Source organism: Nicotiana sylvestris, chromosome 12 (assembly GCF_000393655.2).
Source record: "Nicotiana sylvestris chromosome 12, ASM39365v2, whole genome shotgun sequence".
Classification (NCBI taxonomy): domain Eukaryota; kingdom Viridiplantae; phylum Streptophyta; class Magnoliopsida; order Solanales; family Solanaceae; genus Nicotiana; species Nicotiana sylvestris.
The window spans coordinates 151,887,190-151,912,084 of NC_091068.1; the positions used below are offsets into that span (position 1 = coordinate 151,887,190).

General features: G+C 37.4%; 2 protein-coding genes across 2 annotated transcripts; both read left to right on the plus strand.

Annotated features, from left to right (window-relative positions):
- The first annotated feature begins 2,023 nt into the window (after positions 1–2,023).
- On the plus strand, positions 2,024–2,470 carry LOC138883947 (uncharacterized). The gene has a single exon (XM_070164672.1). The coding sequence runs from the start codon at positions 2,024–2,026 to the stop codon at positions 2,468–2,470; it is 447 nt and encodes a 148-aa protein (XP_070020773.1).
- A 17,963-nt stretch (positions 2,471–20,433) lies between these two features.
- On the plus strand, positions 20,434–20,799 carry LOC138883948 (uncharacterized). The gene has a single exon (XM_070164673.1). It carries the CDS (start codon positions 20,434–20,436, stop codon positions 20,797–20,799), a length of 366 nt encoding a protein of 121 aa, XP_070020774.1.
- The last annotated feature ends 4,096 nt before the right edge of the window (positions 20,800–24,895 follow it).

A 24,895-nucleotide genomic window follows, 5' to 3' on the forward strand; every position in this document is an offset into this window, starting at 1 on the left:
TGAACTGCTGAGGTGCAATACATGGGGCCAAATGCTAAACTTCAAAAATTGGAAGGCTACTCCAATCCCTGTCAGATGGGAATCCCGGTAGTTCAGTCTTGCCATCTTTTCTGCATTCTGATTTATTTCAGGGTGTAACTCGAATGTTTTTAGTTTGTTGGCTTTTAAATTCCCATTAAAACCCTCATATATTCAAATTCAATGAAATGAAATCAATATTTCATCATGTATGAATCTCTTTCTATTACTCTTTTTGATTTTGTTATTTTTCTTATCTTTCTCTTTTAAGTCTAATAATGCGGAGTTAAATAACATGACATGCTTGCAGACGTCATGCCCAGATCCTAAAATGTTGTCTAACTATGAAATAATGAATCAAGAACCAGAATATGATGAAGATGAGGCTTTTAGGGAAATAAATCGAGAATTGGAACAATTTGAGAATAAGCCTAATCCAAACCTAAATGAAACCGAGCCTGTTAATTTGGGCAGTTTTGAAGAGGTAAGAGAAACTATGATAAGCATTCACGGCAATGAAAGCACTAAAGATGCATTGATCCAACTTTTGTTCGAATTCAAGGACGTGTTTGCATGGTCCTATGATGATATTCCAGGACTAAGTGTTGATTAGGTAGTACATAAATTGAAAACTTATCCTGGTTGCCCACTTGTCCAACAAAAGCAGAGAAAGTTTAAGACGGACATCAGTGATAAGATTAAGGAAGAAGTCACAAAACAGTTAAAAGCTGGTGTGTTTCGAGTGGTTCAATACACCACATAGTTGGCTAATGTGGTCCCAGTACCAAAGAAGGATGGGAAAACCCGAGTGTGTGTTGATTATCGAGATTTGAACAAAGCAAGCCCGAAGGACAATTTCCCATTGCCAAATATCCATATTCTTGTCGACAATTATGCCAAACATGAGATACAGTCTTTCGTGGATTGCTACGCTGGGTACCACCAGGTTCTAATAGATGAAGAAGATGTAGAAAAGATAGCATTCACCACACCCTAGGGAAGTTACTATTATCGGGTCATGCCGTTTGGTTTAAAGAATGTCGGGGTAACTTATATGAGAGCTATGACTGCCATCTTCCATGACATGATGCATCAGGAAATTGAGGTGTATATGGATGATGTGATCATTAAATCTAGAATGCAGGATGACCATGTGTGGGATATGAGAAAGTTCTTTGAGTGTCTACGCAAGTATGACTTAAAGTTAAATCTAGCTAAATGTGCATTCGAAGTTCCATCTGGGAAACATCTGTGGTTAATAGTCAGTCGGAGGGGTATCGAGTTAGATCCAACGAAGATAAAGTCTATTCAGGATTTACCACCTCCGAGAACCAAGAAAGAGGTCATGAGTCTGTTGGGAAGATTGAATTACATCAGCAGGTTCATTGCTCAGGTGACTACCACATGTGAGCCCATATTTAAGTTATTGAAGAAAGATGCGACAATTAAATGGACGGATGAGTGTCAAGAAGCTTTTGATAGAATCAAAGAATATTTGTCAAATCCGCCTGTGTTGGTTCTGCCTGAGCCTGAAAGACCTTTGTTCTTGTACTTGACAGTCTTGGAGAATTCTTTTGGTTGTGATCTCGGGCAACATGATGCTACCAGGAAGAAAGAGCTAGCCATATACTACTTGAGCAAGAAATTTACTGGTTATAAAGCCAAATACACTCTGTTACAAAGAACTTGTTGCGCCCTAACTTGGGTCGCCAGAAGGTTAGACATTATCTGTTAGCTTACACCACATATCTCATAACCAGATTGGACCCTCTGAAGAAAAATATTCAAAAAATCAATGCCCACGGGAAGGCTAGCAAAATGGCAAATCCTGCTCACTGAGTTCGACATTGTCTATGTCACCCACACCGCGATGAAAGCTCAAGCCTTGGCGGATCACCTAGATGAGAATCCAGTTGATAATAAATGCCGACCCCTGAGTACTTAATTTTAGGACGAGGAAGTAAACTCAGCTGAAATAATTTCAGAAGACACCAATGCTTGGAAAATGTTCTTCGACGGAGCTGTAAATGCAAAAGGTGTCGGGATCGGGGCAATATTGATTTCTCCCACTTGTCAGCACTATGTTGCCATAGCCCGATTTCAGTTCTTCTGTACAAACAAAATCGTTGAGTATAAAGCCTGTATTATGGGTATGAATATAGCAGTTGATATGGATGTAAAAGAATTGTTAATCATAGGAGATTCTGACTTGATTATTCGGCAAGCTCAGAGTGAATGGGAAACTATAGACATTAAGCTTATCCCATACAGGCAACATGTGGAAGATATTAGCAAACGGTTCAAGTCTTTTGAATTCAGGTACATCCCTCGATTCCACAATGAGTTAGCTGATGCGCTAGCTACCTTGGTGGCAATGCTGCCATATCCGGGTAATGTCATATTGACCTATTGGAGATTCAAATTAGAGACGGACATGATTATTGCAATATAGTCGAAATAGAACTAGATGTTCAGCCATGGTATCATGATATTAAAATGTTTTTAAAAACAAAGGAATACCCCGAGCAGTCCAGTGGAGAGCAAAAGAAAACCATTAGGAGGCTTGCTAGCAGATTCTTCTTAAGCGGAGAAGTTTTCTACAAAAGAACTCCAGATCTAAATCTTTTGAGGTGCGTAGATGCCTAAGAGGCTGGAAAGATCATGAACGAAGTGCATTCGGGAGTATGTGGGCCCCACATGAACGGGTATGTCCTCGCAAAGAAAATTCTTCGGGCGGGTTATTATTAGATGAACATGGAAAAGGATTAACCATGATTGATGAAAAGCGGATAACCGTAGTCTACCACAGGCAGTTGTATCAACAAAGAATGGCCCATGCCTACAACAAGAAAATGCATCCTAGAAACTTCGAAGTGGGGCAACTCGTTCTAAGATGTATTCTCCCGTATCATGAGCAAGCAAAAGGAAAATCTGCTCCAAATTGGAAAGGTCCATATATTGTAAGAAAATTGTTGCCCAAAGCAGCATTGTATTTGGGAGACATCGAAGGAAATGATCCCGAAACAGCTGTTAATGCTGATACGGTCAAAAGGTATTATGTTTGGCCCTATTACGCGATTTTAATACTCTCCAGTTGGGATGACGAAGGATTTCATTTCTCGCTACCCAAATACTATCAACCCTTTGCAAACCCTTTGAGTCGGTTAATCTTCTTTGATTACCCTCTTTGGAACCAAGAAGTTGTTAAAAAAAAAGCAAAACAAAATAAAAGAAAAACAAAAACAAAAGTTTTCCTTGAACTACGTTTGACTTGATTCCGAAAGGATACGTAGGCAGTCTCTCTCTGGGGTTCAACCACACCAAAACAAAAATCCGCATTTCCCTAAAATTGAAACTGGGGCAGAAGTTACAATGATCCAGCGATGGTTTCAACTGGAAAGTTCCAAAGTTGTAATTCAATCCAAATTCTTTTTACCCCAAAATCCTACTCAAGTCCTTCCGATCAATAGGTAAAGATGTTCAAAATTGGAGAATATGGTTACTTGGATAAAATACAATCAAATGAGGGAAATAGAATGAGAGAGTCCTATTGGTGAAAACCACACGGGCACCATAGGGCGATGGTAAGTAGAGAAATTAAAAATGAGAGAGTCTCGGAAGTGAAAACTCGCAAAGAGCACTATCAGGTGACGGTGAGAAGAAAAATGAGAGATGTCAATTGGTGAAAACTCGCAAAAGGGCACCACTGATCGAAAAGGGGATCCTCACAGCCATCGGTACCGACAGAGTCCTAGCTACATTTTTCAATTTTGAGGTGTAAGTTACGATGAGTTTATGAGAGTTGGTCGATTTACACAGATCATGTATCCAGTCCAAGAGGCATGTCATGTTCATTAAAGTCCACATGTACTATAGATAAGTCTTTCTTTCCTTTCCCCAAAAGGGACACCTCTCGTTTAAATTCATTATCCTTTCTATTGTTTATTTTTCTTCGAATCCCTTTCGATCTAATTCTGGTTCCGAAGTTAAAACAAAGAAAAGATAGCAAGATTGGTTTACAGGGTTTTGTTTGACAAAAGCCAATATTCAAGAAAGCACCCAGCCTCAGCAGGTGTATCAAGTCAGACCTTGACTGGCCATGATGGTCGATGCTTCAAAGTCAAAAACTCTTGAAAAGAAAGAAAATCAAAGTCAAATGCCCATAAAAGCAAAATAAAGTGGAAAATGGTTAAGTCCCACATGATTAACCATCATGTTAAAGTTTTAGAAAAGTCAAGATCCCCAGGTTTACGAATGAAACCAATCCCCGACAAGCAAGCAATGGAGATCTTTATCGAAGAAGTCGGCCGAGATCAAGTGATTAAAATGCTCAAGGCCACAAAATCAACCACTATTTCAAACTGACAAATTGTTCTTTGTTTGAAAAATAGGAAAAACAGGTGTAATTCAAAGCAACCTTGCAAGAAGCAGGTGCAACAAAAACAAACCACGCAAAGACTAAAATGGTTCTACAGCAATAGTCAACCCAAAAGGGAAGTTCCCTCAAAATTCTTTACTCATTCTCTTAAATAAAAGATGATGAAAAGTGAAATGCAAATAAAGAAAAGAAGAAAAGAAATGGTAGTATAGGGTCACCAATCCCTAATTGCATCTTTTCCAACATAGGGTCCCACTCCCTAGTTGATGCTAGCATAACCTGATGACTTTTTCAATATAGGGTCCCACTCCCTATTTGATGCCAGCATAGCCTGATGACTTTTCCAATATAGGGTCCCACTCCCTAGTTGATGCCAGCAAAGCCTGATGACTTTTCCAACATATGGTTCCACTCCCTAGTTGATGCCAACATAGCCTGATAACTTTTTCAACATAGGGTCTCACTCCTTAATTGATTCCAGTATAACCTAATGACTTTTCCAACAGAGGGTCCCACTCCCTAGTTGATTCCAGCATAACCTGATGACTTTTCCAACATAGGGTCTCACTCCCTAGTTGATACCAGCATAACCTGATGCCAGCATAACTTGATGCCAACATAGGGTCACCACTCCCTGGTTGATGCCAACATATGGTCTCCATTCCCTAGTTGATGACAGCATAACATGATTCCAACATAGGGTCACCACTCCCAAGTTGATTCCAACGTAGGGTCTCCACTCCCTAGTTGATGCCAGCATAACCTGATGCCAACATAGGGTCACCACTCCCTAGTTGATGCCAACATAGGGTCTCAACTCCCTAGTTGATGCCAGCATAACCTGATACCAGCATAACATGATGCTAACATAGATTCTACATTCCCTAGTTGATGTCAGCACAACCTGATACCAGTATAACCTGATGCCAACATAGGGTCACCACTCCCTAGTTGATGATTTTCCAACAATAGGGTCTCCAATCCATAGTTGATTTTACTTTTAGACTTACGATCTCCACTCCCTAATCTCTTTTTCCCAAGGATATACAATCTTGATTTTTATTGCTTTCAATAATGAAATAATATAGAGTTTTGGTTAAAAATAACTCACGAAATTTTCCTAGTAAAAACTGGGACAGAAAAAATTTCATTCGTTTCATTTGTTTTGATTTCTGAGTAGGTTATACCTTAAAGTACTAGGTTCGAGACCACCAAAAGAAGAAGTCTCAATCTAGAATAAAAGAAAAGAAGAAAAAAAGAAAGGTTAAACTCAAAGTAAAAAAGCGGACAAGATATGGACAAGATTGAAGTCTCCAGTTTGCATGTCTCGTCTTGATCCGAAAAAGATGAAGAAGATTGAACCAGCACTTGCAGCTAACAAGCATCAATATCCAAATCAAAGTCTGTGTAAAGAACCAGTCAAAACTCAAGACCAAACTCCAAAAATTTGCAGATAGAAATCTTGTAACTCGAAGCTAATAGGTTTAGTTAGTTCTTTTCATTTTTACTTTGGTGTAATAAGGAGTTCAGCAGTAGTAACAGCAGTGAAATCACAGCTTCCTAGCAGTCCCAGCTACCAAAACTTTCAAAACAACACTGACTTAATTCCTTTACAACCAAGGATATGTAGGCAACCTTTGAAGCAAGGTTCGGTCAAACTTTTTCAAAACGGGTAAAAATTTGTTCGTGATTGCTCACTTTATCTTTACTCGTAAACTCTTCATGTTTGCGAGCAAAGGGGGACAGCTGTGAGCATGTAATTTTTACCCTAACAAAATATTCCTGCAAGATTAATAAATAAATTAGCCCTATTTATTTTAAGATTTTTGTTTTTAAGATTTTTGGTATTTATTTGGAATTATTTGCATTTTTAGTTGCATTTTTCATTTTTTTAATTTACGAAAACTAACAAAAAATAATTAAACCTTCATCATCTTGAATTATTAAGTTTTAAATTTAGTTTAATGCCTAATTATATTTTTAATTACTTCATTAAAAAAATCACAAAAATTATTTATTCTTGACATTATTTTTAGTTTAGTATTAAATTAAGTAAGTTTTCCTTTTTAAATTTAAGATTGACTAATTGTGCAAATAATACAAATAGATAAATAATTAAATTTTATAACTTAGGATAATTTAGTACCTAATTTAGAGTTTATTTAAATTAATTAGTTTTTAAAATTAAAGAAAAGGGAGTCTTGGCCAAATACTAGCCCAAACCCCAAACATAACCCAAAAAACCCAAGCCCAAACCCTTTAGACTCGGTCCGCCCACCTTCTCCCTCCACTCAATCTTGGTTGTTGATCTCTAATAGATCTGACGGTCTGGAACTCCCTCCCCTTTTAATATAAAAATGTCCTAAAACCTTCACCCCCCCCCTCCCCATTTCCAAACTCCCCATTCTCTAACATCTCTTTCTCTCAAATCACTAAACCCTAGTTGCCCCTCCTCTCCTTCCCTCTCTTCCACCGCCATTCCATGGGATGGCGGTGCCGCCCGCCGGAATTCTCCACCGGCGGTAGCCAACCTCCAAAAAAACCCCAAAACAACTTCAATCTACTCCTCTTCTCTTCCTCTACCTCACCCCACCAACCAAATCCACAAAACACCAACGCCTCTACAACCAAATAGGGCCGAATACCCTACGACACCCTAACCCCGCCGCTGGAAATCGCCTATGGCGGTGGTGGACCTCTAAACTCACTCAAAATCACCCAATACCCTCCTTTCATCCTCCTAAACCTCATTTTACCAACCAAATCCCCAAAAACTCAACCAAAATCCGTAGATCTTAGATCTAAAAGGGCCGAAACCCTAGATCCACCCTCTTTTCATTTTTCTAGTCCGTCTAAAGATCCTCAGGCTAAGAACCCCTTTCACAGGTCTCAAATCTCTGATAGGGGTCTTGCCATGAGGATTTTTCCTCCGGCTAGATCTGTTTTAAAACCCTAAAATCAACCTAGCCGCATAAAAAATCCTCCTGCCAAGATCTCCCATCAAGGATCTCAGATACCAAATGGGAGTCTTGGCATGAGGGTTTTTTCACGGTTAGATTCATCTTTAATTTTTGCTATTTTTTGTTATTTTCCGCCTTTATTAATTTTATCTACGCATTTGTTATTTATTTTTGTTACTTACGTATTTTTTTGTTATTTCTGTTATTTTTCGCATTTCTGTTATTATTCTATTATTTTTTGTGTTTTTATTTATTATTATTATTCTTATTATTTTGTTCTATAATTAATTAACTAATTTTTAATTAAAAAATATATAAAATTAGTGTAATCGTATTTTGTTAGTTTTTATATCTTTATGTATTTGTTATTTCGTTTGCATTAATTAATTAATTAAATTAAATAGATTAATCAAGTGAAAAGTAAAAAAAAAAGAGAGAAAAAAGTGTTACATTATTTTTCTTTCTTTCTATTTCGTTTTGTTAATTATTTCCTTTTTTTATTTCTGTTAATTGGTTGGGCCTGGCTGAATAGACAGGCCCGTTGCTTTGTTATTTTATTATTATTGTTTGTTTATTCCCATTGTTAAAATCGGGCCTGGATAAATAGATAGGCCTATAGCTTTGTTATTGTTTTTCAATTATATTTGTTGTTAAAATTGGGCCTAGCTAAATAGATAGGCCCATAGCTTTGTTAAAAGTTTAAAAGCTCAAGCTCTTCAGGCCAAGAGTCACCTGACTCGGGCCTAGAACCAATATGGTTCTGAGGTTCCGAGATCTATAAGGGTCAATTTTGGAAACCTAGTTCTAAAAATCATTAAAAAAGTGCTAGAACTTTCTAGAATATGGACAACTGTCCCAATGCTGAGTAGGAAAAAAGGATAAGATCTAAAAATATCCGGAATAGGACAATTGTCTATTTTCTGAGATAAGGAAGGTACTAGAAATTGGACATATGTCCATTTCTGTAAAGAAAATGCTATTTTTCCTAATTTATAGGGAATTCTGACAGTGTATTTGTACCTTAATTCTTATCCCTTTTCACTCCTTCACTCTATAAATACAATCCTTCTCTTCATTATACACACAAGTTCATACACTAGAAAACAGAGATAGACAGACTTAGACATACATTTTGGGAAATTTTTTCTTAATTCTGTATTGTTTTTTGGATTCTCTTTCTGCACTGCTGCTGCCAAGGTATTTTTCTTAACAAATGTAAAGTTTCTTTCTTTTGTTAAATCATGACTTGGATTTGTTGATAAATCTGTAATTTCTTTGAGTACTGCATGAATCATGTTAGTTTGAAGTTGTTTGGTTGAAGAGTTATGTTGTAAATTAATGTACACTTCTTTAGGGAAATATATTAGTGTTAAAAGTGTTCTGAAAATTGTAAAATCTATTTAAAACTTCATACATTATAAAATCTGTATGTTTGTATGCAACAGTATTACATAGATCATTTTCTAGAAATTCTGTTAGAATAGAAATAGGCAGTTTGGTAATTATTATTCAGTTATCAAAAAATATAATAATTTAATTTTTACCGCATTATCTTGTGTGTTAAATCAGCTTAATAGATTAGCAACTTTACCATGCTATTTTTAATAATTAAATAATTCTGATTGTTGTTAGCCTAAAGTCATGAAAATCATATTTTTGCAAGTAAATTAAATGGTAAACATAATACATTTTCAGGCCCAAAACCAATTGGGTTTGTGGAATTGTGTTCTAATTTTTTTTACTAAAACAAAATGAGTTGATCAGCGACCTTTACATTTCAAGATTTTTGAAATACAAGTAAATTTAAAATCATCATTTCGAAAATAAAGACTTAGGCAAATCAGTAGGACGATTGTCCAAAATTTAAAGAAATTTCAATTTATTCAAAAACTCTTTTTACTTCTGTTTTAAAAGATAAACAAAACATAAGTAAGACTTTATAAATGTCATTACAAATTTTATCTCAAATTCTCTCTTTCACACAATATATGTCTTGGGCTAGGGTTCATTTGGACTCAACCTTTGTTAGGACCCAAACTTCAAAACCTGGGCCTGCTTGGCATTTAATAAATAAGTTGCCCCATTTGATCAAATAAGTATCTCATATAGTATTAAACCTTTACACCTAGCTACATGATGTAGAATACTTAGAGACATAATCACAACTTTAGGTACACTTTTAAATTAGATTAACTATTACAATTATGTATACGCATGCGTGGCATAGTTTTGATTCCAAGGTATATGTTTGTGTGACCATGCTTAAACATTTTTTTTAAATGTCTTAACCGAATATTCGTAGAAATGCTTTAGGCGCGAGTTTTGAATTGTTATTATGATTACGTTTCTCTAAAATAAATTCAAAGTATGTGTTCGCACAACTTTGACTAAGCCTTTTTCTTAAATAAACTAAGATTTAGGAATTGAGTATACATACGCGTAACTCATCTTAAGTTAATTTCTTAAATATGGATTATTCAAGTGATTGATAGTGGTAAAAAGTAAAATTAACATAGGTCCTAAAATGAGTAATTAGACAATATAAGCCAAGTATAAATTGCTAAGCGACCGTGCTAAAACCACGGAACCCAAAAATGCCTAACACCTTTTCCCGAGTTAACAGAATTCCTTACCTAGTTTTTCTGGTTTCGCAGACTTTAAACAAAGTCAAATTTCCTCGATGTGGGATTTTAAAATTAATCGGTGACTTGGGACAGCATAAATTATTTCAAGTGGCGACTATGAAATTAAATAAATAATCTCATTTTTGAATAATGTCGCTTAAATTGGAAAAACTCCCTTATACCCCCTTACAAGTAAAAAGGAAGTGTGATAGTCACTACCTTCAGTCCAAATGTTAGAATTGTTACTTATTGAGTTGGTTGTACTCATGCTACACCCTGCACCTCGTGTGCAGATCCAGGTGCTTCCGGTCATGGCGGCTGCTGAGTGAGGAGTTGGGATCTCGGGAGACTATCAAGGCAGCTACATGGCATTCGCAGGCCTTGACTCTCCTTCGTTATCTGTACTTGTATTTCAGTTATTATTCCGTAGACTTTGTAGCAGATGTTGATATTCAATTTTTCCCTATATATTTTCAATATTAAAAATAATTTCAAAATAGCATATATATATATATATGCATATATAAGCATGTCCAAGTGTTTTATTATTTTTCCCATAATTTTTAAGGGTTTTAAATTGATTTATTTCCCTTTTTTATCCATAAAATCCCCAATAATTATTTCCAAAATTATTATCTTAACAATTCATCTATTGGACTTTTATATTTATGCCAAAATACGGCTGAGGTAATATTTACATATTTTTTACAATTTTATTTAGTATTCTTAAAGCTAAATTGCACATAATTGCAATATTGGCCCTTTTAAGGTTTAATTATGTTTTGTACGCATAAAATCGGGCTTTATATTTTTAAATTATTATTTATGTGTTATAAATCATTTTAGTACTTTCAATTTATGTTCAGAAAACTATTTACTATATTTTAAAAATTAAAAAGAAAAAAAGGCTATTTAAATCAGCCCATTTGTATTTCAATTATAGCCTAAATTAGACCCCAAATCCCCGGCCCAATTTTGATTTAAACCCGACCCTAACTCTTTTAAAACCAACTCGTATCCCTACTACCTCATTTAATCTAGGTCATTGATCATTCAGATCAACGGCCACCATTTCACCTTACCATTAATAGCCTCAAATGACCCCCTAACCTAAATTATTTCTCACCAGTCTGCCGCCCTTGAATCCCCTCTCCTCTCAAACTCTCTCTGAAAGCCTAAGGCTAACCCTAGCCGTCGCCACCCAAATCCACCCTAAACCCCTTCAATCCTCACTCAATCTATGGACTCCCAAGGTTGTTTGAGACGTGTACTCGTCTCCTATGTCTCCTTGTGGCCTGCTTTCATGATTCCGTGGAAAAATCTCAAAGAGATCGAATGTAGATCCTGTTCGACTTCTGTCTATAGTCTTTTTCCGGCCATCCATGGCCGATCAAGTCAGATCCATGGCTTTTCTGGCTAGATCGGTAACTTTTCAAAGTTTTTCTCACTTTTCTGGGTTCTCTGAAACCTTAACCTTTAAGATCTTTTGACTTTCTTTCAGATCTATCTTAGATCTGTGTATGTTATGAGCCTCTTAAGTGTTTTCCTCAAAGCTTTTCCAATTTTTTCAAAGCGACTCTTCGTCTTCAAAAATTAGGGTTTCTTAAACTCTTTTTAAAAGATCTCTTCTCCGATTTTCGATGTTATTTTATGATTTTACTATGTTTAAATGATTTGCTTATGTTTTTCTTCTACTTGATTCATCGTGTTAAAACCCTAAGTGTTTTGGTTCTATCCGGAGTTCTGAAACTCTTTTTGTTTATTTATGCTTGGTTCGATTAAGTTCTTTGTGTTTGAATCCTTTTCCTTGTTTGACTTGTCTGATTCTGAGTTCTTACCATTTTTTAACTCGACTATTGTCAAAATCCTAATTTCTTAAAAAGTTTTCCTCACTTATTATTGTGAGTTTTTTACTTGTTTCTGACTTTCTTTACCTATTAGACTGGTTTCTTCACTTTGGTTCTACGTATGAGCCATGACTGCTTGACCTTGTTGATTACCATGCTTTGAATAGTTCTTAGTCTATTCATGTAACTCCTGTATGTTTATGTTCATCTAGTTCGATCTTTTTTGTCAATATGTTCGACCCTGCATGTCTAATACGCCTGTTCATTCTTTTCTATTTATATGTTGAAGTACAGAATCATGACCATTTCTTGATTGATCTTGATTTCCTTAAGTTATGACTGATTGCAAAAGTTTTCTTATAAACCCTAATTTTACTTATTTGTTTAAATTTATTGATTCCTTTCCTTTATTTGCCGTAATGTTTTACCCCGCTGAATCCTTTCCCTATATATTCTGTACCTAGACTCAATTATATACTCTATATTTTTACTATCCCTTATATGGTAAGAAATCAATCTTCCTCACACTGATTTTATTTCCTTAATTATCCTGTTAGTATCCGTTAAGCAGTAACTCTTTGACTAAAGGGAAGTACTTGTATTAATAGGATTCTGATTGTGATTATTGTCATATTTGTGTTAAACCTTTACTTGTTACCTTATTTTCTACTCATTTTCAAAGCTATAAAACCCCTAACCTCTCTTCTTTAAAGACACGAACAATTAAGTTCAAAAACACACAATTACACACTCAAAACTCGCTCTTTCTTTACTGCTACTTGTGTTACTACTTTGTCTAGCCGGCTGAAAGCCAAGTATAGACCGTGGAATCCTACTTGCTTTACCTTTCTACACTTTGCTTTTCTCAACTGATATGTCCTAGTTAATTTTAAAGCCTCAACAACAATATGCTTCTTTAATTGTTTCAGCTTCTCTCATTCTTGTTTACTTCTACTTGTGGTTCTGTTATGAAACCTGCAGTCTAGTTAAATTTCCAGCATGCTATAATGTCTCCCCTTCCCCTTTAGATTAATGCACTCCCCTATGTGTGTTTCAAGGCATACTTTGTCAGTCATTTATTTTGTACCTGCCATCCCAAGTCCCTATCCCTTCAACGTGCTTATGTTCTTTTTGACTAGCCTGGGATCATGCTAGTATCAGCGATTCCTGTGCATGTACAACTAGTCCTAAGACCCTTGATGGGGTTATGTGTTTACAGTCAAGTGTTTGTGTGTACCAAACACCTTGACTCCTATGTGTGACTACTAATTCTATGTGTGATCCCATCTTGGGAGTTTGAGTTTTGTTTACTACTATAACTGTTTTTCAATCATCTCTGTTACTGATTACTTTTAAAGTGGACTTGCCAGTCAAGTTTTTTTTAAAAACAAACTCTTTTTCAAACTATGTCAAGCACTCTCACCTACTCTTAGAATCTAGGCTCTGCCCCTTTTGTGTGAGCCTTGCCTTGGGACCCTTGAGCTCCCTCTGAACTTGGACACCTAAGATTTGGCCCTTCCACACTGCACTCATTCTATTTGGTTATGCAAATCTAGGTGTGAGCACTGTCCGAGATCCCTTGAGGTCCTTAGGGAACTCTGACATACCTAGATATGAGAAAGGCTTTGGAACAATAGTGGCTTTTTAGGTGGTTCATTACATAACTCAGAGAGGAAGTCAAGATCAGGCTTCATATGGTCAAAACTTCTTATTTTTGCACTACTTTTGTAATTCAACCATTTGGTATGTAATAATTTATAAACAATTATGGGGTTGGCTAGTGAAAAGGGAATGGGTAAATATGCATGCTTTAGCTATCAAAAGGGTAGAAAGCATGTTACTAGGTTTACATTCCTACTTGCGCAATAGAAACCATGCCTAGGACTCATTTCATACATTAGAGATCATGCTCCTTTGGATTTACACTTACTGTTTTAGCATGTCCATTTCACTATCATCACTTAGCAAATCCTGCGTTAAATGTGTTAATAACCAGTATTTCTGCGATCATGTTCCTACTGCCATGCACACTTAGAGATCTTATTTTAGGCTAAACAACACTAACAAACATATCCTCTCTGAATATTCTAGAAATCATGTTTTAAACGTTGTAATATTTGTGCATATAGAAATCCTGCTTAGGATTCTGCATATACATCATTCTGCATCTCTATACATTAGATGCCATGTCTTTAGGACTTCATTTACATTCGCTTAATCACGCTTAGGCTAACTATGAATGCATAAAATAATTTTATTTAGTTTTTACAACCAATTAGCAATAATTCAATGTGCTGAACACCTAGAACAATATGTCTTAGGTAATAATAATCTCCAAACGTCTTAATGATCTTGAATAACTACTGAATACTGCTTACGCCTAGGCAAACCTTAACTAGTCACTTAAATAAAACTTGAACTGTCTCTGTTTAATTCTAGATTGTTACAACTAGCAGGCAGGTCTGATTCAGATTTCTTTTTTGAGTTATATAATGAATCTGTTTCTGGCTTAAACATCCTGCTTTAGGATTTTAAAATTCAGACCTTAATTGTACATGAGTCGTGCTGTCTATGTGTACTGTTTGCAAAGGTATACCTGAGTCTTCTATTTGCTTATATGTTTTCCCCTAATTGCAATTTTTATATGTTTTTATATGTCGCCTTAGTATTTTACCTTTAAACCTAAGGGTCAACCTAGAACCTCCTTCTTATAGGAATAAGAGTCCTAAATTCCTCCGGGATTGATAGGAATGGGACGGGTAACAGCATGCAACAAAGATCGAGACCAACCCTCGCTTTAATACCTTCACGGGGTGGGGAGGGTAGATATAGATATAATGATTGGTGCGCTAATACCATGTGTATCCCCTATTCTGAGGAGTGTCATATCGGGTATTGCATTGAAGTGATCCATATTACAAACAAACCTAGGACACCCCCTTTATTTTTATAAGTATGCTTAGACTATAACTCTTTTCAAAACCTTGCTTTTATTGTTTTTCAAACACTTGTGTATTTAAACTCAAAATCCTCTATTATTTGAGCTTTTATTTGTTTATTTGCTAATTGCACAAATTCACAAAAACTGTCTGGCCGGGAACCACACTAATGGATCCTGAGGGGTGCCTAACACCTTCTCCTTAGTATAATTTCAAGCCCTTACCCTATCTCTGGTTATCAAACATAATCGTAGTTGGACCTTATAGGTGCCCTAACGCACCTTAAAATTGCTAGGTGGCGACTCTTCAAATACCCAATTCCCAAAAAGAAAATGAGTCATTACACCCCATGAATGTCGAAACCCGGACTTCCTCTCCGATGGAAGGGGATATTTAGGCTTTTACCATTTTAGATTGTTCTTGTGAATTTGTACCTCCCTATATGCAATTACTTGTTTAATTTCTTTAAACCATTTAATTTATTCTCCAAAAGCAAAACTGACGTATCTTCCTTGTTTCTTTCCTTTGTTGTTGCTTTAAATTATAAAACTGTTGTATTTATTGCTTTCTTAACGTGCAAATACGTGCCAGCATATTTTTAATTATTGCATAATCATGCTCAACATCATACTCCACTCGTGCCAAACAAATACTATAGCAATGCTTGATGAGTGGTTACGCTCTTCCTATATCATTACACTTTAAATTCGGAAAGGCATATTTGCGGTAAAACTAGTCGATCAGCGGTGCAGTCGACAGTTCTGTGCTTTCCCCTTGAGTTGTCCGCTCAAGGGTACCAGTCTAAAATCCCATAGAAACCTTACTCTGTTCAAATTGTGCATGCATCATGGTCAAACCTAACCGGGTCAGTTATGTTGTCCACATAATGATCCTTTAAGATAGCCTTGTCCAAAGTCCACTGGGTTTTCCTAAACCCAAACGGACATAATCACGTTCTGTGCATTTATTTGGAGAACTAAATGCTTCATTCTGATTGTTGATGTTAAATAGTCGAGTCTGGTGGGGGTATGGTCTTAACCCTTTTGTTTTGTAGAAAATGAAGAATGAGGTCCCCAGTTTTGATATTATTAGCACGCCCCCACTCTTGCTAGACTGGTGGAGGAGTCTTCCATCAAATGACCAAATCAATGAGTGGAAAGAGAGGGTCGCCAAAGCTAGCGAAAAGTTGGAATATCTAGAATACAGTCTGCTGGAATTGGAAGGAAAAGTGAGGAAGAGAGTCACCGACTACCAGAACGCTGAGGGAAACGAAGGAGAACACTGGCAAAGGCATTTTTACTGGTGAACCTACGCGAGCTGGAGAATTTGATCAACGAGAGCATTCAATCTGAGGAAGGTCCTTCTGGGGCCAAATAGATAGGAGTTTATCTTTTTCGCTTTATGAATGTAATAAGGTCAATGGCCATTAGTGACTTCTATTTCTTGATTATTTATTGTCGTTTTGGGATTTGCCTATCTTTATCAATGAAATGAGGTATTTAGCATTCTGATTTCTCCAAATCAATTTGTCTCTAGGCCTACCTCGGGTAGAAAGAGGTTCCCAAATTAGGACACGCTTTACATTCCCGCACTATGTGTTTAAATATTGCAATACTTTTTATAATTCTCACTGACTTGATTACCTTTTTATTTTGTTTTTATTATTCCCCTCCCCAAAGTTTAGTTCATGCACTCTGCTATCATCGTCTTATTTCACAAGATCCAGGGTCCCTCCACCCACTCCTTCTCTTAGTCCTGTTAAAAACAAGAACAAAGGCAAGATGGAAGATTTGAACAACATCAGGAAGGAGAACCCAACTGAACGGGTTGAGGCTACTGATAGCCAAGGTATTCAAGTTCCTAACGAGAATGTGTCACAACTTGAACAGAAACTAATGAAATTTCAGGAAGAGCTCGATCAGGTTCGGAACCTGGCAAACCTGTCATTTTCCCTCAGCACCCCAGATATCAACTTCCACAACGCTTAAAAACTTACACCTCCTCAAAATATCCCAAAACAACAGAATCGTCCCGCTCCTCACCCTCACGTTGCTCTACCAAAGAACCAATGTAACACCTGCCATACCCCAAACAACACTCCACTACTCATCCAAGAACCTCCAAGGAATCTCTAAACCCATAAAACTCAAGAAACATGGCACTACTTTCGGTTTGGGATATGAATACACCTGGGAAGAATTCAATAACTGGTTGCCACCATGGAGCGACCCTAACTACCCACTAGAGCAGTCAATACCACATCTAGAGCAGACCTTCCAACGGGCCGACATCATTTATGGGCTAGATGAAGAAAAGGCACTTGCAGTAGTGAAGAACTTGTTTCTAGAGGATAATTATATGGATTGTTGTGTTATTCTCGAGGAGGGCGGGGAGGAAGGCCCTTCCATACAGGCTATGAGCAAAGGGGCCTATCTCACGAATTGGACTATCAAGACAACCAAAGCCCAACGTGCCTCGGGGTAGCAAGGTTAAAACAAGCATTATCCATTGTTTTACTAAATGATTTTCTTTTCGCATTTTCAATTCCTGTAATAAGATCTTCACAGTTCAAATCAGTTATGCAATTTATCAAAAGCATTTTTGAATTTTCTTATGAATCAGCATTTATTGCTATCATTTTCTCTCATTACTTTATTTATACAGCATTACTATTACTTTTCTTGATGAACTAATGACTTTGACATGCAATGAGACAACGTGACAAACAGACATTAATTTAGAGGAAGATGACATACCTGACGAAATTGTCGAAGAAGTTGAGAACAGGCCTAAGTCCAACCTAGACGTAACCGAGATTGTCAACCTGGGAGATGCAAAAAACGTCAAAGAAACACGAATCAGCATTCACCTATTGCCATCAGAGAAGAAAAAATATACGGAATTTCTGAAAGAGTATGATGACATATTTGCCTGGTCGTATGATGACATGACTGGTCTGAGTATGTTCATTGTAGCTCACAAACTGCCAACTGATCCAATATGTCCACCAGTAAAGCAAAAGCTCAGAAAATTCAAGCCTAATATGAGTTTAAAATCAAGGAAGAAGTCACCAAGCAGGTCAAAACTAAGGTTCTCAGGGTAGTAGAATACCCAACATGGTTAGCAAACGTTGTGCCAGTGCCAAAAAAAGGATGGGAATGTTAGAGTTTGTGTCGACTACCGGGATCTCAACCGGGCCAGTCCGAAAGATGACTTCCCATTGATAAATATACACATCTTGATTGACAATTGCGCCAAGCACGAATTACAGTCGTTCATAGATTGCTTCGCTGGTTATCATCAGATCTGGATGGACGAGGAAGATGCCGAGAAAACAGGTTTCATTACGGCATGGGGAATGTACGGCTACAGGATGATGCCATTCGGCCTGAAGAACGCAGGAGCCACCTACATGAGGGCGATGACTACCATTTTCCATGATATGATACACAAGGAGATAAAGGTATATGTGGACGACTTTATCATCAAATCCAAGTAGGCTACTGACCACATGGAAGATCTGAGAAAGTTCTTCAATAGATTGTAGAGATACAACCTGAAACTAAACCCTGCAAAGTGCGCATTTGGGGTTCCTGCTGGGAAATTGCTTGGGTTTATTGTGAGGCTCCAAGGAATAGAACTGGATCCATCGAAAGTCAAAGCTATTCAGGAACTACCACCGCCAATGAACAAGAAGGATGTAATGAGTTTCTTGGTGAGGCTTAACTATATCAGCCGATTCATAGCACAGTCTACAGTTATTTGTGAGCTAATCTTTAAGATGTTGAAAAAGGACGCCGCTACCAAATGGACTGATGACTGCCAAAAGGCCTTCGACAAAATCAAAGAGTACCTGTCAACGCCACCGGTCTTAGTCCCGCCCAAGCCATGTAGACCCTTATTACTCTTCCTTGCAGTATTGGATGGAGCTTTCGATTGCGTTCTGGGGCAGCATGATGAAACGGGGAGGAAGGAGCAAGCCATCTATTATCTCAGCAAGAAGTTCATCCCGTACGAGGCCCGGTATTCTCTATTAGAATGCACATGTTGTGCTTTGACTTGGGTAGCTCAGAAGCTGAGACATTACTTTTGTGCCTATACAACATATCTCATATCGAGAATGGATCCTTTGAAGTACATCTTTCAGAAACCTATGCCCACCGGCAAGCTAGCCAAGTGGAAAATCCTGTTGAGTGAATTCGACATTATTTACGTAACTTAGAAAGTGGTCAAGGGACAGGCACTGGCAGAGCACCTTGCTGAAAACCCTGTGGATGGAGGATACGAACCCCTAAAAATGTATTTTCCTGATGAAGAGGTATTATTCATAGGAGAAGACATTGCAGAATCCTATGACGGTTGGAGAATGTTTTTCAATGGAGCAACAAATTTCAAAGGAGTTGGCATAGGAGCATTCCTAATATCAGAAACCGGTCAGCATTACCCGGTGTTTGCCAAACTCAGGTTCCCATGCACTAACAATATGGCTGAGTATGAAGCCTGCATCTTAGGGCTCAAAATGGCCATTGACATGAACGTTCAAGAGCTGCTAGTAATTGGAGATTCAGACCTACTTATAAGTCAGGTACAAGAAGAATGAGCAACCAAGAACTCCAATATACTCCCGTATCTACATCATGTACAGGAATTGAGAAAGAGGTTCACAAAGATAGAGTTCCAGCATGTTCCCAAAGTCCAAAATGAGTTCGCCTGCATTGGCTACCGGATCATCTATGATACATCATCTAGACAAGAACTTCATTGATCCCATTCCGGTGAAAATCCACAATCAACTAGCTTATTGTGCCCATGTTAAAGAGGAAGAAGACGAAAAGCCTTTGTTTCATGATATCAAGGAATATTTGGCAAAAGGAGAGTACCCAGAGCTTGCAAATCCTACTCAAAAATGCACACTTCGGAGATTGTCCAACAACGTCTTTCACAGCGGAGGAATTCTGTATAGGAGGACTCCTGATTTGGGACTATTAAGATGTGTCGACGCAAAGGAAACATCCAAGCTACTAGAGGAAATTCATGTTGGTACCTGCGGTCCACATATAAACGATTTTGTCTTAGCAAAGAAGATACTTCAGGCTGGTTACCTTTGGATGACTATGGAAACAGACTGCATCCAGTATGTCCGAAAATGCCATCGCTGTCAGATACATGCAGACATGATAAAGGTACCTCCAAGTGAGCTTCACACAACAAGCTCACTGTGGTCATTCGCACTTGGGGAATGGACATTATTGGACCAATCGAGTCTGCCGCTTCCAACGGACACAGGTTTATTTTAGTAGCCATCGACTATTTCACCAAATGGGTCAAAGCAGCATCTTACAAAGCAGTAACCAAGAAAGTCGTGGTAGACTTTGTCCGCGACTGCATTGTTTGTCAATTTGGAATTCTAGAGTCAATCATTACTGATAATGGCTCCAACCTCAACAGTGACTTGATGAAAGCTATGTATGAAACCTTCAAGATCAGACACAAGAATTCCACAGCCTACAGACCTTAGATTAATCGAGCTATAGAAGTCGCCAACAAAAATATCAAGAAAATATTGAGGAAAATGATAGAGAAGCATAAATAGTGGCACGAGAAGTTGCCATTTTCTCTTTTGGGGTATCGCACCATAATCCGCACATCAACCGGGCAACCCTTTATATGATTGTTTACGGTACAGAGGTTGTCATTCCTGCTGAAGTAAAAATTCCTTCCCTAAGGATCATACAAGAAGCTGAACTCGATGACGTAGAGTGGGTAAAAAGTTGTTATGAGCAACTAGCCCTTATAGACGGAAAGAGAATGAATGCAGTTTACCATGGTCAACTCTCTCAGAACAGAATGTCCAAAGCCTTCAACAAAAGAGTCAAGCCAAGACAATTCACACCGGGGCAGCTGGTGTTAAAGAAAATTTTTTTGCATCAAGATGAAGCCAAAGGGAAGTTCTCTCCCAACTGGCAGGTTCCATACCTGGTCCACCAGGTTCTGATAAGAGGAACCCTCATACTTGTAGAAATGGACGGATAAGTCTGGCCAAAGTTGATCAATTCAGATGTAGTCAAGCGCTACTATGTGTAATCTTTATGCTTTCTTTATGTGATGTAAATTGAACTACACCTGACATGATTCCCGTTTAAGAGGGGATACATAGACAGCCCTATGGGTTCGGTCACAACTCAATAAAAATTCCATTTCCCCCACAAATGGAAACTGGGGCAGAATTTTGAGGAGGATCCTTAAAATTCCAAAGTAACTTCAGTCGATCGTCGCACAAGCAACAGTCAGAAGCGTCAACCCATCAAACTGGGTTAGAATTTTGAGAAGGACCCTCAAAATTCTGTAGTAGGAGAGGTTGCAATGTCCCGAGCCACGTCACATTCGTTGGTTCATCTAAAAGCTATTTTTAATTATACATTTATGTCATACTTTTGCGAAATCACGCATGTTTATTATTGAAACTGCTTTGTTTATCAACACTACCCCAATGATACAGACGGTATCACCAGATCAAAGTCGAACGAGTCAAGCAAAGCCAGCGGGGATACGAACTAACCTTCCCTTTTACAAAACTCACGATTTTCCTTTGGATGCAGACACTAGGATGGCGAAATCACTAAACATACTGTACGCCCATGAAACAAACATTGTTCAAGAATACAATTCTCAAAACCATTGCACTTGCCAACACCTGCTATCAGCACACACTAGTGATGTCCCGTATGTCACAATGCTCCCAGTAATCACAACGTCGTAATCTGCTATCAGCTAAGAAAACTCTACTATCATTTGTTATTTTATTTCTTGCATAATTCTACTATTTTGTCTTCCAACTTGCATAAGGCTACCATTCTTACTCCCGAGACTAAATGTTGTCTCCATCCGCATTTACATTGCTTAAGGCTACTATTCTTCCTTACAATTTGCATAAAGATACAATTCTGCCTTCCGAGGTTAAGCTCTACCTCTATCCTCATTCGCATATTTGCATAAGACTACCTTTCTGCCTTCCGAGACTAAACGCTGTCTCCATCTGCATTCTGCATAATGCTACCATTCTGCCTTCTGAGGTTAAGTTCTACCTCCATCCGCATTCGCATATTTGCATAAGGCTACCTTTCTGCCTTCCGAGACTAAATGTTGTCTCCATCTGCATTCTGCATAAGGCTATCATTCTGCCTTCCGAGGTTAAGCCCTACCTCCATCTGCATCTGCATTCTTGCATAAGGATACCTTTGTGCCTTCCGAGACTAAACGCTGTCTCCATCTGCATTTTGCATAAGGCTATCATTCTGCCTTCCGAGGCTAAGCTCTGCCTCCAATTTTCTTCGAAACTAAGCGTCATCTCAAGCACTATTTATTTTGCTTTTCTTACGGGCTAAGATCTGCTCTTCAATTTGCAAGAATAAGCTCTCTCTTGTCCACATCATACTATCGCATCTTTAATGGGATGAAATATCTCCAACTCATCCAAAGGCGTCATCATTCGGAGGCACCATCTTCATAGCCCGAGAACACCATGTCATGGCATGAGGATCTCTCTCAATCTTTTGCACATCATTATTCAAAGGCATCATGGTTCAGAGGCACCATCCTCATAGACCGAGAAGATCATTTCATGGCCTGCAAATCCTTTATCATATGCTTCATGGCCCAGGACATCATGGTCTGAGGACGCCATTCCTAACTGTCCAAAGACAACATTCATGGTCGGATGGGAACTTGCATCATGTTTAAATTTATGCACAATATATGCTTGTATTGTTTCTAATTGAAAGTACACCGGCGAGCAACAGCCAACCTGGCAGGAGCGATCCCGCTCCAGTTCCCACAGCCTTATCAAACCTAACCCTTCCCATAAAATCAATCACGCACCTAGCCATAGATATTGCATCCGTTTTTGAAAGGTTTTCATCAGTATACACCGCCGATGGACCCTGAACTACATACGGCCTGATTTTTGTAGAACCAGGGATATGTAGGTAACTCAGAAGCCAGGGTGCAAGCTAAATCTTCTTCAAACCGTTTCGCTCGGTCAAAATTGGTCATCATATCTTAACCAGACAACTCTTTCATCCTTTCCGGGTAAAGAAGGGAAACTGTTGATACCCAATTTTTTCTTACATATTTTCAGTATGCAAAATACTTTCAAAATAACATATATATGAATATATAAGCATGTCCAAGTGTTTTATTATTTTTCCCATAATTCTTAAGGGTTTTAAATTCATTTATTTCCCTTTTTTATCCATAAAATCCCCAATAATTATTTTCAAAATTATTATCTTGACAATTCATCTATTAGATTTTTATATTTATGCCAAAATATGGCTAAGGTAATTTTTACACATTTTTTACAATTTTATTTAGTATTCTTAAAGCTAAATTTCACATAATTACAATATTGGCCCTTTTAAGGTTTAATTATGTTTTGTACGCATAAAATAGGGTCCTATATTTTTAAATTATTATTTATGTGTTATAAATTATTTTAGTACTTTCAATTTATTTTCAGAAAACTATTTATTATTTTTTAGAAATTAAATAGGGAAAGATGGCTATTTAAATAACAGCCCATTTGTATTTCAATTATAGCCAAAATTAGAACTCAAATCCCCAACCCAATTTTGATTTAAGCCCGACCCTAACCCTTTTAAAACCAACCCAAACCCAGATCCTCACCTACCTCATTTAATCTAGGCCGTTAATCATTCAGATCAACGACCACTATTCCACCTTACCATTTTTAACCCCAAACGACCCCTAACCTAAATCATTTCTCACCAGTCCGCTGCCCTTGAATCCCCTCTCCTCTCAAACTCTCTCTAAAAGCCTAAGGCTAACCCTAGTCATCGCCACCCAAATCCACCCTAAACCCCTTCAATCCTCACTCAATCCATGGACTCCCATGGCTGTTTGAGACGTGTACTCGTCTTCTATGTCTCCTTGTTGCCTGCTTTCATGATTCCATGGAAATATCTCAAAGAAATCTAATCCATATCCTGCTCGACTTCTGTCTATGGTCTTTTTCCGACCATCCATGGCCGATCGAGTCAGATCTATGCTTTTCCGGCTAGATCGGTAACTTTTCGAAGGTTCTCTGAAACCTTAACCTTTAAGATCTTTCAATTTTCTTTTAGATCTATCTTAGATCTGTGTATGTTATGAGCCTCTTAAGTGTTTTCCTCAAAGTTTTTCCGATTTTTTCAAATCGACTCTTCGTCTTAAAAAATTAGGGTTTCTTAAACTCTTTTTAAAAGATCTCTTTTCCGATTTTCGGTGTTGTTTTTTGATTTTACTATTTTTAAATGATTTGCTTATGATTTTCTTCTATCTGGTTCATCGTGTTAAAACCCTAAGTGTTTTGGTTCTATCCGGGGTTCTGAAACTCTCTTTGTTTATTTTATACGCATGCTTGGTTCGATTAAGTTCTTTGTGTTTGAATCCTTATCTTTGTTTGACTTATCTGATTCTGAGTTCTTACCATTTTTTAACTCGACTATTGTCAAAATCCTAATTTCTTAAAAGGTTTTCCTCACTTATTACTATGAGTTCTTTACTTATTACTGACTTTCTTTAACTGTTAGACTGGTTTCTTCACTTTGGTTCTACGTGCGAGCCATGACTATTTGATCTTGTTGATTACCATGCTTTGAATAGTTCTTAGCCTATTCATGCCACTCTTGTATGTTTATGTTCATCTAGTTTGATCTTTTTTGTCAATATGTTTGACTCTGCATGTCTAATACGCCTGTTCATTCTTTTCTATTTATATGTTGAAGTGCATAATCATGACTATTTCTTGATTGATCTTGATTTCCATAAGTTACGACTGATTGCAAAAGTTTTCTTATAAACCCTAATTTTACTCATTTGTTTAAATTGATTGATTCCTTTCCTTTATTTGCTGTGATATTTTACCCCTCTGAATCCTTTCCCTAAGTTAAGTATATTCTGTACCTATACTCAATTGTATACTCTATATTTCTACTATCCCTTATACGGTCAGAATTCAATCTTCCTCAGATTGATTTTATTTCCTTAATTATCCCATTAGTAACAGTTAAGCAGTAACTCCTTGATTAAAGGGAAGTACTTGTATTAATGGATTCTGATTGTGATTATT